We start from the raw sequence: 18,011 nt of genomic DNA on the forward strand, positions 1-18,011 counted from the left end.
CAGAGCGCCCCCCCGTGGCATGACGCCATGCTTAGGGCGGCGAAATGTCTAGAGCCGCCCCTGTTGCCCCTTCAGCCCTACACAACGGTCTCTCACCTCTAGGGTGACCGGACAGCAAGTGTGAAAAATCGGGACAAGAGGTGGGGGGTAATAGGAGCCTATATAAGAAAAAGACCCAAAAATCAGAACTGTCCCTATAAAATCGGGACATCTGGTCACCCTACACACCTCTCACCCAAGCCATCAGTCTCCCAAAACAGCTCACAGAATCCGGAATTGCTGACTGAAATGGCTTTTGTCTGTGTAAATGTGCTGCCCCCTGGTGCTGCTGGAAGGAGTAAGGCAGACTGCTGTAGCTACTGGCTCCTTGTTTGGGCTTGTCTCGTCATTGCCCCTAACGCTGCTGAACATTGCTTCTTTTGCTCTTTTCTTCGTGCAGGATGCTGGCGGTTCACCCTGGGAAATTCTTTGGAGGGTTCCATCCACAGAGTGCTCTGATGAGGGGTATGGTGGTAGCTCTAGCGTCATGTTGGGGCTCCTGTGACAGAAACTTTTATCAGAGTAGCCTTCCTTTTTAACATAAGCTAACCCCTTCACTGCCCTTCTCCAAAACCAGCAATATTTTGTTTCGTCTCTTGCTCACTTGATCAGAAGCAATAGCTAACTAACAACTCTCAAAAAGTATGCAGTACAACTGTAATAATTTCAAGAGCTTTCAGAGGGACGAAATGGGAAGGGACTGCATTGCTAGGAATAGTATTTTTCAAGCTTCTGAAAATCAGGGAAGGTGCAAAATGAATAATCAGTAAAGCCAGTAACTTGACAGTGTATCTTCTTATAATTTTGTTTATTATGATACTACCTAAGGATCAACCAAGAATGTGGCCCCATTGTGCTAGGCACAAAACGGATACAGGGTAGTAGATGGTTCCTGCCCTGAAGAGCTTACAATCTAAATACACAAGATGGACACAGGATTGGGGGAGGGAGTGTAACACACAAGCAGAGTGTAAAATGTGATGGCTGCGAAGTTTTGTTAGTTTCACAGTTTTTTGGGCTGTGGGTTTATTTAGGAGGGGATAAGCTAAATGGAAAGAGAAGCAAAGAGAGAGGACACGTTGAAGGGAAGGGACGTATGTGGGACAGGGTAGGGGAGAAGAGTGTAAGAGGGGCAGGTGTGGACTGACCTGTAGTGACAAAAGACTATGGGGATGGGGAGAGGGTTGGCACAAACAGCCAATCAAGGCAGAGAAAGTTCAGTCAAAACAGTTTTATTAATTAATAGGATATGTTGTTACATACCTCAAAACAGACTCCATTTGACATACATTGGTAATATGAATATTAATAATCAGCAACAGAGTTCCAGATGTGATAATACAGTGCACTTTGCAATGCCAAAATATTCTTGTCTCTGTGAGAGTAGTTGAAAATACTAAATGCTTGTGGAAAAGTACAGAAAACCATATCACATTTCTTAATCCTTTGCAACACATTTTGTTTTAACAAGAGGTATTTTGTTCCTTACCTTCACCTTCAGGGTACTTCAGGAATCTCTTTTTGCTTAGGCTAGTTGAAGCATGGGGCAAATGTATAAGCATGGGATTAATATATCATTCCTAATGCCTTTGGCAAGTTACTAACCTCTCTGTCTTAGTTTGCACACCTGTAAAATGGAGAAAATAATATGTAATTACCTGGTCTACAAGGGGTTGTTGTGAGGATTAAATAGTTAATCTTTCTATGGAACTTTGAAGATGTAAAGAGCTAATTAGTAATAATTAGTGGTGATGGTCATATTGAGTAGAGGCAATATTGTGTAGTAAATATGGCATGAGACGGGACCCCATGAGACCGAAGGTCTGTTCCCGGCTCTGCCACTGACCTGCTGCGTGACCTTAGGCAAGTTACTTCACCTCTTTGTGCCTCTGTTACTCTCTAACTGTTTGTCTCTCTTGTCTGTTTAGATTGAAATCTCTTTAGGTATGCGATTGTCTCCTGCTCAGTATAGATACATTGTTTAGCAAATGGGGGCCTTGATCCTGGTAGAGGCCTCTTGGTGCTACTGTAATAGAAATAGGAAAAACTATATTGCTCCAACACACAATTGATTCAGGTATCACAGTGGTGATCCCTCCTCTTCTGTATTTAAAAAATGATTGGTAGCAAAATTTTGGCTGTAAGGACTTTTCCTTTGGATGTAGTACATATCAGTGCTGGGAGTTCTTTGCTTCTAAAAGGCAGGATTCACTCAGCTTAGTACAAGGATTTCCCAAACACTTAGGTCTGGTCTAAATCCAGAGGATGCAAACAAAAGGTTTAACTAAAGGTATTGCGTTTTTATTTTTTTTTAAATTGATTTAGTTAAACTGGTCCAGTTTTGTGAGTGGTGAAGCCTACATTGGTTTAAACCTGGCTTACAGCAGTTTAACAAAATAAGTTTACAAATAAATTACACCAATTTAACTAAAGGTAACGTGTGTGTGCGCGCGCGTGTACAAGACCAAAAAAAAGCAACTACAGTACAGCACTGTGTTAAACATAAACTGCTAAACAAATAAAGCAGCATTTTTCTTCTGCATAGTAAAGTTTCAAAGCTGTATTAAGTCAATGTTCAGTTGTCAACTTTTGAAAGAACAACCATAATATTTGCTTAGTTACTCCATTCCTGAGTTACATAACATAAGAATGGCCGTACCGGGTCAGACCAAAGGTCCATCTAGCCCAGTATCCTGTCTACCGACAGTGACCAATGCCAGGTGCCCCAGAGGGAGTGAACCTAACAGGCAATGATCAAGTGATCTCTCTCCTGCCATCCATCTCCAAACAAACTGACTGACAGAGGCTAGGGACACCATTCCTTACCCATCCTGGCTAATAGCCATTTATGGACTTAACCACCATGAATTTATCCAGTTCTCTTTTAAACGCTGTTATAGTCCTAGCCTTCACAACCTCCTCAGGTAAGGAGTTCCACAAGTTGACTGTGCGCTGCGTGAAGAAGAACTTCCTTTTATTTGTTTTAAACCTGCTGCCTATTAATTTCATTTGGTGACCCCTAGTTCTTGTATTATGGGAATAAGTAAATAACTTTTCCTTATCCACTTTCTCCACATCACTCATGATTTTATATACCTCTATCATATCCCCCCCTTAGTCTCCTTTTCCAAGCTGAAGAGTCCTAGCCTCTTTAATCTCTCCTCATATGGGACCCTCTCCAAACCCCTAATCATTTTAGTTGCCCTTTTCTCAGGAGCGGCGCCAGGGTTTTTGGCGCCATAGGTGCAGGGCCGGCTCTACCCATTTCGCCACCGGTCCCGGGGCTCCGGTGGACCTCCCACAGGCGTGCCTGCAGAGGGTCCGCTGCTCCCGGGGCTCCGGTGGACCTGCCGCAGGCGTGCCTGCGGATGCTCCACTGCATCCGCGGGACCAGCGGACCCTCCGCAGGCACGCCTGCGGGAGGTCCACCAGAGCCGCCTGCCGCCCTCCCGGCAAAATGCCGCCCCCCCCCCCAAATCCTGGCGCCCTAGGCGACTGCCTAGGTCACCTAAATGGAAGCGCTGGCCCTGCCTTTTCTGAACCTTTTCTTGTGCCAGTTGTTTGCAACTCTGAGGTTGTACTGTACCACTTTTCAAATAGGATGTGGAAAAAATGGAAATTATTCAGAAAAAAGCTACAGAATGATTGGAGATCTGGAAAAGCTGTCTTAGAGTGAGAGACTAAAAAGCTCAATTGATTTTATCCAAGAAAAGGGTTAAGAGGTGACTTCATTACTACCTGTAAGTACCTACATGGAGAGAAGATTTCTGATGATAGAGAGCTCTTTAATCTAGCAGACAAAGGCATAACAAGAAGCAATTGCTGGAAGCCGAAGCTAGACAAATTCAAACTAGACATAAGATGTATTTTTTAACAGGGAGGGTAATTAACCATTGGAATCATTTACCTAAGGGTGTGGTAGATTTTCCATCTCTTGAAATCTTTAAATCAAGGTTGAATGTCTTTCTAAAAGGTATATGCAATAGCTAAAGTTATGGACTTGATGCAGACATTACTGGGCAAAGTTCTGTGACCTGTATTATTCAGAAAGTCAGACTAGATAATCATCATGATCCCTTCTGGCTTTTAAAAGCAATGAATCTAGATAGGTTTGTAAGTAGAATTAACACTCTGTCCAGCAGAGGTCATTGGTGCACAATACTATACATAAGCAAGCCAGTGCATTACAAACTACTTAAAACTAATATAAGGAATAAGAAAGGCCATGGGAAATCTCTCTTCCTTGCCCACCACCAAGAGATTCCAGTCTAGGAAGACACTGCCCATGATCCAAAGAACTAACAGTTTAAGACAAGACACAAGTAAGTATTATAAACCATACAAGAGAAGGAGGAAAAACGAGACAAAAGTGACAGTAATAACTTTTCATCATTATGTGTGCACCTTTGGATGTATTTGAATAATAAGAGTGTTTTTAATAAATGCCAGTTAACGTTGACCTCTAGTTAGCCATTGTTAATTGGCTGGTTTTTTTTTGTTTGTAGAAATGGGTCTTGATGATGGATTGCAAGGGTAAGAGGGCTGTGGCCTTATGGGTTAGTTCAGGGATGGTGTTTCATGTGCACAGAGCAGTGTTTAAGAAAGAACCTGGAGGGCTAAAGGGGAGAAAAAAGCCTGGAAGCTCAGTCTGTATGAAATGTTTCGATTTCAATAAATCTGTATTCTCCCACAGAAAAATAGTCCATCAGAGAATTTCCAATCAGCTCTAAGTTTCAGACAGAAAAGGTCTGATTCTTCTTCGAGTGCTGGTTCCTGTATGTTTGGGCACACATGCGCTCATGTGCATGAGACTGGAGATTTATAGCAAGTAGTGTCCGTTGGTCCATATGTGTTCAGTTTCTCTCCTTGTGCTCCAAACTGAGGGCATAAAGGGTGGTGTGGACCGATGTCTCTCCAGTTCCTTACCTCTGTTTGGCCTAAGTCAGAATACTGTGTCCACTATGATCTTCCTCTACAGTAAATACATATTGTAAAAAGTTTTTGGTAAGTTTAGACTTAGTGTTTAGTGTTTTTTATCGTTCGTTTAGTCTCCCATCTGTGGGAGCTTCACCCCAAGGAGGACTATGCCAAGAGCCCTGTGTCTCCTGCCTCTGTTCCTTATCCATCAGTGACAAGCTCCAGCACTGCCTTTACTGCTATGGTGGGGCTCACGTTGCCACCAAGTGCAGCACCTGGGGCTCCCTACCCTCCTTAGTCTTGTGAGAGACAGTAGCAATTGTGGATCAGGCCATGAGGCCCCAGTTGGATCAAGGCTGAGGAGATCCCCCTCCCCCCGTATAGACTGTGAGCAGTGCTCCTCTGAGCACAAACTCCAGAGTAGAGGCAAAACACGTAAGCCTAAGAAACCCTCTCATGAGAATCGGGGACATGACCATAGCATAAGGACAGATTCTCATTCAGATCTGCCTCTAAGAAAAAAGGATTCCATTCCCATCTTGGTCCAACACAGGTGAGTCCTTGAACACAGGTCCTAAGGAATTAGGCCTGCACATACATCTTCTAAGGTAAGACTCAAAGGAAGAAGATGTATCAGTGCTGATTCTAGCACTGTCCATAGACAAAAAGATTAGCATCAGGTCCAGTCTGGAAGCTCTGTGCTGGACTCCCATTTGACAGTTCAAGCACATTCCCTGTGGGATCCTCTGAGTACCAGACCTTTGGACACCCCTGATTCATTGGTTCCCACCTCAGGAACTCCTCAGACTCCAGGAGGGACTGAAACCTTTACCTCACCAGAGGATATTTTCATTCTGCCCTATCCACTGTCTCCTCTTCTATTGGTCCGAGTCCTTAGAAACATTTCTACACCCAAAGAGACCATCTTTACCTGCCCTCCATCCCCTCTGCTTCGTATCCCACCTGATTCACGTAAGAAAAGGAACTGGAAAGGTGTCAGTCTCTGCTGCCCTTTGTGCCCTCAGTTCGGAGCATGAGAAGAACAACTGCACGTGCGCGGACCAACAGACATTACTTTTACAAATCTCAGCCGCATGGAACACATGCGTGCCCACTTGTGGAATATAGATAGGAACAACACATATTGAAAAATCTCCAATTACAGGTCAGTCACTTCCATTTTCTGTCATACTTATGGTGAACTCTCAATATTGTAGATGCATTTGCAATCAAAACAGCAAGAATTTATGAATAGAATAAAAGTCTCAGCAGAAGGTTAAAGATGTGCATATACTAAAATGTAACTTCTAATGCCGATTATGGATTTAAGCAACTGCAGGGAGTTACAAGCCAAACTGACCCCAGAAATTTTGTTCTCATTTCAGACTTCTGGTTTCATTCCCCTCACAAAGAATTAATTTATTGGATTTTTTTTCAGTACAAATGCTCAAGAGAGAATAGGAATGCAATATCTCTGTCTGTTCACCCAGGCTTGCACTTCTTAGATTGGAAGTTAAAGATCATTGTGTCATTGATCCATTTTCTTTTTGTTTTTGTTGACATTGTCGACTCTACAACACAGTAATACTTACACGGAGTTACTTACAAAAAAATATGTAAACTTTATTTAAAGAAAAGGCCAAAGTCAATAGGAAAAAGTTATTTTAAAAATCATGAGCCAGGGTCCATGCTGACGTCTTGCATGTTCCACGCAATGACTAGCCTCACTTGTTCTTTCTAGTATATTAGCAATTCCACCTTCTTTATAATCTATTGAGGATATTTGGAGTTAAAGGCCATAACTAGGGCTTCTTTAGGGTTTATTTAACTTTATTTTTCAAGGTTTATTTTTAGCAGTTTATGTTCTGTGTAGATGTACAAAAAAATCAGGCGTTTTGAGGGGTTTCTCTTTCATACTGTATTGGGAAGACTTTCTCTTGGTAGCTTGTTCTGATGGTTAATCACCCTCACTGTTAAAAATGTCAGAAAATGAATGATTGTTTGGTTATTTCATTTACCAAAGGTAATTGAAGCAGATATTTATGAATTCATTGGGAGGTGAACTATCTCCAGTTCAACTGGTTAATCATTAATATTTGGAGGATTTTCTTGCCATGCTGTATTAGGAGGAGAACATCACCAGACAGACATTTAATTTGTTTTATTTAACTAAAACAACGACATTATGTATTCTGGATTTTTGTCTTCAACAGCAAACATATACTATTTTAACAAAATAAGCATATGAATTTTTGAATTTAGTTAAACATTCAAGTTTTTTAAAATCAGGTTTGTTTTTGTTAAAATTGTTTTTAACTAAAATAGTTAAATGAAATGTTAAAAAAAAACCCCAAAATTAAATTGACAATATCAGCCAGGTCAACACGAGAAACTTAAAATATTGGCTTCTGCAGCTAACTCAGTCATCTTCACCTTCATTTTCCTGTTTGTTCATAATCTGGAAAAGAAAAACAAGCTTTCCTGCTTTTTCAGGTCCCAAACGATTTCTCAGTTTGGAATGAATTAGTCCAAAGGAAGAAAATATTCTTTCTACACTGGTAGAAGAAGCTACTGCTATTAAAAGTGAGATTATCATTTCAATAGTCTATGAATCCAAGTGCTTAAGTGACTTCCACCAGTTCACTGGTGTGGCTTTCTTTAAAACATCATCAGTGAATATATATTTCTTGAATGGTTTACCCTTAGCTCTGAAGTTTATTATAGTTGGCATTATAGAGGGATGATTGCTGGATGTCCATGTCATAGCCAACTCCTCTTCTTCAGCAGTTAAGGTTTGACCCTGGTACCGAGTATTGAGAATATTTGCAAGAAAATGAGCTGGAGATAGTAGTGCTTGTCCCATTCGGTTTTTTTAATGCTTGTAATTTAACTCCATCATTGCACATTTCTGTTTTTAAGATCTCACTCAGTTCCTTCCAAACTTCAACAGCATCAGCAATTTCTCTGCATTTTGTTCAAGGCTACAGAAATAGGCTTCAGGGTACTCAGCATGTGTTCAACATTTCTCTTAAGCCCAAAGTTGAGAACTTTGGCTGTGACAGTGCTGTCTATTTTTTCACAATTTTGTTCACAAACTGTCATCAGACTAGGCCAGTTCTTGATATAGTGCTTAACACAGTCCTCTACTGAGTTCCATCGCACGTCTTGTGGGAAAGTTAGCTTGGTTCCTCCCACTTTTTTCAGCGCAGCTGCTGCAAAGTGGTTGTTATGGAAGTATTTTGCAATTTCAGCAACATTAGTCTTTATTTCTGGAACATTGAAGTCTTTGGCTAGGAGGTGCATCAAATGAGCACTGCAACTGTATGTTATTAGCTTGGGGCTCTCTTCTAAATAATTTCTTCTCATCTTGGATACATTTGCAGCATTGTCTCTGACCAAGCTGTGTACTAGACATTTGAATTTTTTTTCCACAGTTTGTTATAGCTACTTCTTGTAAATATTCTGCTGTGTGTGCATTTCCTGATGTAGCAATTGTTTCTGTAAGGGAGACATTCCCTTCTTCTGTTGTCACACAAGCACATACAACAGGATCATTGTGGACATTGCTCCACCCATCAAGACTCAGGTTAACAATTTTACCCTCTAGACCTTTTGCACACTGCTCAATTTCTCTTTCATACATTTTATCCAGCAGTTTGCCTGTGACATCAGCTCAGTTGGGTGGACTGTATCCTGGCCTTAATGACTGAACCATGTTAATAAAGTGTGGGTTCTCAATGGAAAGGAGAGTTTGTTGCATAAGGAAACCAGACAATTTTTTAAATCAATTACCTTTTTTTTTTTAATCTGCTGGTACATATCACAAACTTATGGATGATAAGAGATTCTGGATGATGGAGATTTTTTTTTTCTTTTTTGCTACAGGTGATATACTGTGGCTATGTGATGTGACTGAAACACTATATTGGCAGATAACTCTGAAACTCTAGAAAATGATGATGATCTTGAAGGTGGATAGTCTTCAGAATCCTGTATGTTGAGGATTGATTCTCCTAAACAAAATGAGTCAATGCAGTTATTTAATTATTATTACCATACTGCTCATTTAGTATTACTCATTGCATTCACTGACACTCAGTACTACTTTAAAGGTGAAATTGTGAAAGGAAGATCTGCCTATTTCAGCTATTTATTTTTTATCACAACTGCATCTAAAATGATAGTACCATAGAGTAACAACTATCTTTTTTGCTCTAACATGAGAATTCAAGAGTAGTCCAGAAGGAAGACAGGCAGTCCTTAAGAAAGAAGTATGAAATAAAAAAGTTTACCAACCTGAAGATCCTGCATGTTCAGACATGTTCCTTTCATCATCTTCAACTCAGCTTCCTCCTGAGAAGGAACACTTCTCATGATGTTGTTTCATTCGGGCAACCAGGCCTTGCATTTCTTTGTTGCACTGTTTGCATTTTGCGTGCATACCTGTCTTACCCACAGATAGGGGAACTTCATTAAAATATTCCCAAACTGGGTCTCTTTTACGGCCTGCTGCCATTATAGGTTTTCCCTTCTAGTGAGAGAATGGTATGGTAGATCTCAAATCAATGAAGGCTACACTCAGAAAGACCTCAAGACTTCTGGAATATGCTTCTCAAATGGTTTCATTTTTGTTTCTACTGCCTGGTCCCTCCATTCTCACATTTATCTCCAGACTTCTTCTCCTTGTCTAGATCTATTCCGCCCCCAACAATCTTCTATTCATTGAACTTTTTGAAACTTTTCACTTTTAGAGAGAGGTAAGTCAGAGTTTCTCAAACAGGGGTCACCGCTTGTGTAGGGAAAGCCCCTGGCAGGCCGGGCCAGTGTGTTTACCTGCCCCGTCCGCAGATCCGGCCGATCGTGACTCCCACTGGCCGCGGATCGCTGCCCTGGGCCAATGGGAGCTGCTGGAAGTGGCAGCTCTCATTGGCCTGGAGCAGCGATCCAGGCAGCTCCCATTGGCCTGGAGCAGCGATCCGCGACCAGTGGGAGCCACAATCGGCCTGACCTGCAGACGGGGCAGGTAAACACACCGGCCTGGCCCTCCAGGGGCTTTCCCTACACAAGCGGCGACCCCTGTTTGAGAAACCCTGAGGTAAGGGATTGAGTCTGTGTACACAAATTTGCAGAGGGACAATAGGGTTGAGGTCTGGTATTTCTCACCTCTATATTTTATTTATTTTAAAACATTTATTGTGCTTAACAAGCATGTTATCTCTGGAGAGACAAATCCACAGTTTGAGAACTGCAAAACTAAGCATCTCTGATGGTATCTTCTATACCAGAGGTCAGCAACCTTTCAGAAGTGGTGTGCCGAGTCTTCATTTATTCACTTTAATTTAAGGTTTCGCGTGCCAGTAATACATTTTAACGTTTTTAGAAGGTCTCTTTCTATAAGTCTATAACCTATAACTAAACTATTGTATGTATGTAAAGTAAATAAGGTTTTTTAAATGTTTAAGAAGCTTCATTTAAAATTAAATTAAAATGCAGAGCCCCCCGGACTGGTGGCCAGGACCTGGGCAGTGTGAGTGCCACTGAAAATCAGCTCGCGTGCCGCCTTTGGCACCCGTGCCATAGGTTGCCTACCCCTGTTCTAGACTGAGCACTGAGTCCCATTGGGTAGATAGAATGATTAACCTAAATAATCTATATAGAAGCTGTGGGAACCCATAAGATTGGGTCCCTAATCCATGAACTATTGGAACTCATTTACAAAACTTTTCTTAAACATTACATGAACATATTGTCTCATACTATAGAATTTATAATCCCTATTCCATGATGAGATACATTATAGCTCGAAACTATCTTTAGATATGCTTTTTGAGGAAAAAACCTATTATCAAAAAATCCGATTTAAATAAAAGAAATCAGATTTTTTTTATTATTTAAAAAAAAATCAATGATTTTTATCCACCCTGGCTTCCAGTCATTGATTCTTTTTATGTCTTTCTTCACTAGAATAAAGAACCTTATAGTACCCAGTATTTTCTCCCTGTGGGAGGTACTTACACCTTGAAATCAAGTCACCTCTCAATCTTCTTTTTGATAAGCTAAACAGATTGAGCACTTTAAGCCTCTAGCTATAAGGCATTTTCTCCAGCCCTCAAATCACTTGTATGGCTTTTCCCTGCTCTCTCTCCAATTTTTCAATATTCTTTTAAAAATATGGCCACCATAACTCTACACAGTCTTATCAATACTGTACAAAGATTAAAGATACTGTACACTTCCCTGTTCTTGCTCCCCTGTTTATATATCCAAGGATCGCATTAACCCTACTTCCAACATCATCACACTGGCATTTCACGTTGAGTTATTGGTCCACTATGACCCTTTAAAACCTTTTCACTGTCACTGCCTTCCAGGACAGAGCCCCCAAATGCAGTAGGTATAGCCTCCATTCCTTGTTCCTAGATGAGTTAATTTGCAGTGTATCACAACCAAACAATGGAAATTAATCTTAAAAAAGAGATTTGAAGGAAGACAGAGTAGTGGCTCAGATAGTTGATTTGGAGAAGGTACATAAGGGACAGCATAGGGACAAGCACCACAAAATTGCATTTAAAAACATAAAAAGTATTTCTAAATTATATGCGAGTAGGAGATTCCTCTAACAGTGGCTTTTTTCCCCCTTACAAAGCAAAGGTTAAATAGAAAATGCCTTCTTTCCAGGCTATGACCATGTACTAAGTTCTAAAACAGGGATCGGCAACCTTTGGCATGCGGCCCACCAGGCGGCCTACCCTGGCAGGCCGTGTGCCAAAGGTTGCCGATCCCTGTTTTAAAACAAACTATAGTTAACTTCATGTTATAAACATATGAAATAGTAGGTTTACAATAGAACAAACCTCCACTTTCATAAAATAGTGCTTGATACTCTGCAGTCCATTAATGCAGAGTATGTTCCCTCTTTCTGTAGAAATTAATCTGTCCTAAAATACAGACACTTCATGTGTAATCGGCTTGGTGATACAGTCCCATTTCAGGATGTACCATTTATTGATCCTCTCTCTTACCACCAGCGCAACCACAGTAAGGGCCTGATCCTCTTTACGCTGAAGGGAATGCCAAAACTCTCATTGATTTCAGTGGTGCAGGATCACACTGTTTGATTATTTAAAAAGTTGATGGAACCAAGAATTAGGGTGACCAGATGAGAGGAAGAAAATATCGGGACACATGGGGCGGGGGCAGGTGTCGCCGGCAGAGCAAAAACAAACAAACAAAGGCCGAGTGCTGCCGGCGGAGGGAAAAAAAAGAGTACCGCCTAAATATCGGGACGGTCCCGATTTTATCAGGACGTCTGGTCACCCTACCAAGAATGATCCTAGAGCCACATTGAGGAGGACATAAGTAGGATAATAAAAAGCTGTGTGTAGGGGTCATGTACCTTTCACCCCTCCCTCCCCAGTGATTTCACTTATGCTCTCCTTATCTCTTTTCTTTCCTCCAACCGGGAAGCATGAACTGTTAACCATGCACTTAAACTTATCAAACTCATAAAGTGACATTGCAAAATAACAAAAATAGTTTTCAAAGAATGGCTAGATGTGGTTGCCAACTGGTAAAAAGAGCGTGTGATGTAACAAATTTATATGCATATTCTGTATTTTCACTAGCAAAGAAATGAAGGAGCTGGAAAAGTCAGGAATGCTGAAAGGAACTCTGAATGCAGAGAAGCAATTGTCTCTCATTAGTGGCTGTACGGACTTAAAGACAGCAGTAGATGGTGCTATGTTCATTCAGGTAAGTTGAGGACTTTTCCATTTCTAGCAAACAAAGGTTATTGTAATATTTTGTGGTGTTCAGTTGGGGGCAAGTTGTTGAATACACACCGAAGCAGTAAACTTTAAACCTATATATATCTTCATTTATCTGCTTAACTCATTTTCATTTGAAGAAAAAATTGTCATGCAAGTGATATGAGACTTAAAATCCTGATGCCTTATCAGGGTTCATAATAATATTTGCTAGCTAAGCTCTGTTATAACCCATTAGCAAAGTTTGATCATTTAGAACCTTATAGTAGTTGGGTAAATGTGAAAAATTATTTGAATTCATCTTATTCACTTTCTGCCAGAACTTAAGAATCTTTGCACTAGACCATTTTATTCCTTTTGTCTTGGTTGTCAGTCTGCACCCTTCACTGTACACAGATTTGTAAAAAGTGGCCACGCTAAGTTATTTGTGTCTCATGCAACAAAAATGATTAAAGGTCTAGATAACATGACGTATGAGGAAAGATTGAAAAAATTGGGTTTGTTCAGTCTGGAAAAGAGAAGACTCAGAGGGGACAACAGTTTTCAAGTACATAAAAGGTTGTTACAAGGAGGAGAAAAGAACAATAATTTTTCTAACCTCTGAGGATAGGATAAGAAGCAATGGGCTTAAATTGCAGCAAGGCAGGTTTAGTTTGGACATTAGGGAAAACTTCCTAGTGTCAGGGTGGTTAAGCACTGGAATAAATTGCCTAGGGAGGTTGTGGAGGTTTTTAAGAGCAGGTTAGCCAAACACCTGTTGGGGATAGTCTAGATCAGGGGCAGCAAAACTTTTTGGCCTGAGGGCCACATCGGGTTTCGTAAATTATATGGCGGGCTGGTTAGGGGAGGGGGTCGTGGCCTGGCTCCCACCTCCTATCTGCTCCCCACCCCCGGGACTTCTGCCCCATCCAATCCCCCTGTTCCCTGACAGCCCCTCTGGGACCCCTGTCTCATCCACACACCCCTTCTCCTTGTCCCCTGACTGCCCCCGGACTCCCGCCACCCCATCCAACCCCTCTTCTCATTCCTGACCGCCCCCCTTGGACCTCTGTCCCATCAACCACCCCTTCTCCCTGTCCCCTGACTGCCCCCAGAACCTCTGCCCCTGACTGCCCCCCCCCGGAACTCCTGCCCCCATTCAACCCCTTGTTTCCCCCCTGACCTCTATCCACACCCCTGCCCCTGACCACCACCCCGAACTCCCCTGTCCTCTATCCAACACTCCTGCTCTCTTACCGTGCTGTCTGGAGCACCGGTGGCTGGCGGCACTAGGCTGCCCGGCTCGCACTGGGCCACGCTGCTGCCGCCACCTCCACCACGCAGCACGGAGCACCGGGTCAGGCCAGGCTCTGCAGCTGTGCTGCCTCAGGAGCTCAGATCCCCGCCACCCAGAGCATTGCGCCAGCGGTGGAGCGAGCGAGCTGAGACTGCAGGGGAAGGGGGGATAGCCTCCCGGGCCAGGAGCTCAGGGGCCGGGCAGGACGGTCCTGTGGGCCGGATATGGCCTACAGGCCATAGTTTGCCTACCTCTGGTGTAGATAATACTTAATCCTTCTATGAGCGCAGGGGACTGGATTAGATGACCTCTCAAGGTCCTTTCCAGCCCTATGAGTCTATAAAAGCAAAACAATAACGAGGTAGAGATTTTGCACCCGCAACTGTTGCTAAGTGATTCCTTGCCAGACAGGATGCTGTCAAACAAAGTTTTCTTTAAACACCTTAAGATCTGTGTCTTTATCTGGTGATGATAGGTACTATTAGGACAGGATTTCCTTCTTAACTGGTCGATATTGTTTTATTCTAATGTAATTTAAATGGATGTGAGGATTTGTCTTTCTGCTTCTTGGCTCATGATTGCTGCTCTCCTAATATGGTTGCAGAAAAAGGCCTCAGACCTTACAGTATGTCGCTAGTGATGGCTTCCATCTTTCGGTCAGTAATGGTGTTAAACAAATCAGGAGCAGCCACATGCCACTGACAGACACTTCTGTTGTATTCAAACCAGTTGGACATTCTAGTACCTAAGCGGGCACAGCTCTCGCTATGGCAGTGCATTTCTCAAGAAGATTGAGGAGTTTGCCAGGCAGGTAGCGCCAAAGGGAGTGATGATCAACAGAGGGAAAGGCAGCTTTTAAATCAGTAAAGACTATAGACACCTCATCCTTCCTGGGACAAAACTCTTGGACTTTTACTATTACACAAATTGTTGAAAAAATCTGCACTGTGGTTGATCATCCAGGCATAAACCTGGTTTGCTGTAGATGGTGTAGATTGCTTTTGGCAGGCTTAGCAAGTTCAAGAAGAACCAGCGTGAACAGTTGGCTTGGAATGGAAAGCAAAGTGATGCTGTGGTGACGGGAACACATCAGAGCATCGCCTTTCCCTTTCCAAAGTGGGAGAATAATCCCCCAGCACCTGTCATCGGGTCATGTGACAGAGTGCAGGGAGTGAGTAGGTGACCCTGCACTCTGATCACTTAAAGGCTAATTAGTGCCCCAGAAGAAGCTGGTTGGAGTAATGATCTAATCAGGCTGCGGGGAGGGTAAGAACTCAATTGGCCCCATCACCCCAGGGCTGATAAAAGAGGCACAGGAAGAAAGCGTAGCAGGGAGGGAGGGAGGAACAGGGCTAGCTGAGCCTAGCCATACAGAGGCCTCCGAGTTGGGAGATTTCTGTTCCCCTCAGGTCCTGCTGAGAGGGCCTAAAGCTTAGCAAAGATTGTAAATAGGCAGGAGCATGGGAGACTGTGGTGATATTGGTGAAGAGAAATAGAAATAAAGTGTCACTAAAAACACCCCTGGTGGAGTCTGTGAAATTTCTGCAGCAAACTGGATGGGAGAGGAGCCAGGGCCCTGTTACAGGTAGTTTCTCATGAATCCATACTTTGTTGCTAATATGAGTCAGCCACTCCAAGATGGAATCCCGGTCATGCTTGATCAGCTTAGCAGCTATAAGACAAATACTGGCAGCATGGCCATTCTTGAGCTTACAGGCTGCACTTTGAACCTCCTTGACAGGGACATCCTCTGTTACATGGAAAGGCAGTCACTGGACTCTCGGGTGCTCCTGCAGCTGCAGATCTGCAGCTCTGATGTGGTTAAGAAGCTTGTGTAAGTTTTCTTTCCGTCTACTCAGACATTCTGCCCTGGGGTTCAGTATGTGACCACGTCAATCTTTGACAAGCAAAGGTTTGTTTCATGGACTGGCTTTTAAGTTGTGCAGTTCTTTATAGACAGTACTGTAGTTGTTTCTGGCAGATGCAGCTTTCATCAATTGAGCCGCCTTTGCCCAAAATGTCTTACTGTCCTGTTTTAAAGCTGTGTTATGCAAGGTATTGAGGAGTTGGTATTCTTGGTTGGTCCTGTTTAAGCAAGTCATACATCATTTTTCTATGCTATCCAGGGTCTGTTGGCCGATCCATTGATGTTTGGGTCTGAGATGCCTTTGTCCGCAGCGCTTTGTTGGTGACAGCCATATCAGAAGACTGGAAACAGTCCTATAAATTGCTTGTGTTCCAGGCTTTCATCTGCAAGGGCTAGAGCAGGGGTGGGCAAACTTTTTGGCCCGAGGGCCACATCTGGGTGGGGAAATTGCACGTAGGGCTGGGGCAGGGGTGCAGGAGGAAATGCAGGGCATGGGAGGTAGTGCGGTGTGCAGGAAGGACTCAGGGCAAAGGGTTGGGGCAGAGGAGGGATGTGGGATGTATGAGGGGACTCAGGGCAGGGGGTTGGGGTGCAGGAGGGAGTGCAGGGTGTGGTAGGGGGTGCGGTGTGCAGGAAGGGGCTCAGGGCAAGGGGTTGGGGCAGAGGAGGGGTGGGAGGTGGCTCAGGGCAGGGTGTTGGGGTGCAGGAAGGGGCTCAGGGCCAGGGGTTGGGGCAGAGGAGGGGTGTGGGGTGGGAGGTGGCTCAGGGCAGAGTGTTGGGGTGCAGGAAGGGGCTCAGGGCCAGGGGTTGGGGCAGAGGAGGGGTGTGGGGTGGGAGGTGGCTCAGGGCAGGGTGTTGGGGTGCAGGAAGGGGCTCAGGGCCAGGGGTTGGGGCAGAGGAGGGGTGTGGGGTGGGAGGTGGCTCAGGGCAGGGTGTTGGGGTGCAGGAAGGGACTCAGGGCAGGGGTCCAGGGAGGGGGCTCAGGGCAGGGGGTTGGGGTGTAGAGTGCAGGAGGGGTTGGGGATGTGGGCTCCAGCCTGACACTACTTACCTTGAGCAGCTCTGAGGTGGCAGCAATGCGCGGCGGAGCTAAGGCAGGCTCCCTGCCTGCCCTGGCCCCTTGCTACTACTGGAAGTGGCCGGGACCACGTCCCTGCGGCCCCAGGGGGAGGGGAGGCAGAGGGCTCCGTGCACTGTCCTCACCTGCGGTTACCTTCCCCAAAGTTCCCATTGGCTGCGGTTCCCCATTCCTGGCCAATGGGACCTTCAGGGGGAGGTACCCGCAGGTGAGAGCAGCATGCGGAGCTCTCTGTCCTCCCTCCCCCAGGGGTCACAGAGACGTGGTCCCGGCTACTTCCGGGAGTGGCGCGAGGCCCGCAGCCCCACAGGGGTGGCAATCCCGCAGGCTGTATCCAAAGCCCTGTTGGGCCAGATCCGGCCTGCAGGCCGTAGTTTGCTCACCCCTGGGCTAGAGCATCCAGTCGTTTGCAGATTTCAGCCTGGTATTCCATTTTGACAGGAGCATCAGCATTTTAGGAGCTTTGGGTTGTGGAATTTCATCATCTCCTCTCTTCCAAGATTCCTCCACCCAAAATAAATAAATACAACGTAAAATCCTCTAGAGGATTTCCCTGCATGAGATCATGCTGGATCTCTCTGTCTGTTATATATGTTTTGCAATGTCGTGTAACCGTGTTGGTCCCAGGATATTAGAGGCTCGAAAGCCTGTCTCTTTCACCAACTGAATAAAAGGTCCAATAAAAGATTTTACCTAACCCACCTCGTCTCTGTTATACATGTGTAAATTACTTCAGCTGTATAATAGACTAAATTAAAGGATACAACATAGAAGTGGAAGATGGGGGAGGTTAGTTAAGTAACGTAGTTCTGAAAATTAGTGTCCACATACCCTGTCTTGTATTTTATATTGAGTAAAGTTGAACAGACATTTGTAAGGCAGTTACTTGCTCTGAACAGCATGCAGTAGATTTCAAGTACAGTAATCTGAAATTGAAGGAACTAGAACACTGATAGCCCAGTGGTGAGCCGGTTGTTAAATTTAGAAGCTGGTGTAGAACTGGTTGCTAAAGGGGTGGCCTGGCTTTCCCAGGGGGCAATTTAAAGGGCCTGGGGCTCCCACTGGAGT

The 18,011-nt window shown here is 44.0% G+C and overlaps 1 protein-coding gene across 2 annotated transcripts in view; it reads left to right on the plus strand.

Annotated features, from left to right (window-relative positions):
- CRYL1 (crystallin lambda 1) overlaps window positions 1-18,011 on the plus strand; it is a 76,151-nt gene that overhangs the window by 12,889 nt on the left and 45,251 nt on the right. For both annotated transcript variants that reach the window (XM_045017817.1, XM_045017807.1), the window contains exon 3: window positions 12,582-12,708. In XM_045017817.1, the coding sequence (XP_044873752.1) occupies window positions 12,582-12,708 (127 nt within the window). The remainder of the gene's footprint in view (window positions 1-12,581; window positions 12,709-18,011) is intronic.

This window comes from Mauremys mutica, chromosome 1 (genome assembly GCF_020497125.1).
Source record: "Mauremys mutica isolate MM-2020 ecotype Southern chromosome 1, ASM2049712v1, whole genome shotgun sequence".
Lineage (NCBI taxonomy): Eukaryota > Metazoa > Chordata > Testudines > Geoemydidae > Mauremys > Mauremys mutica.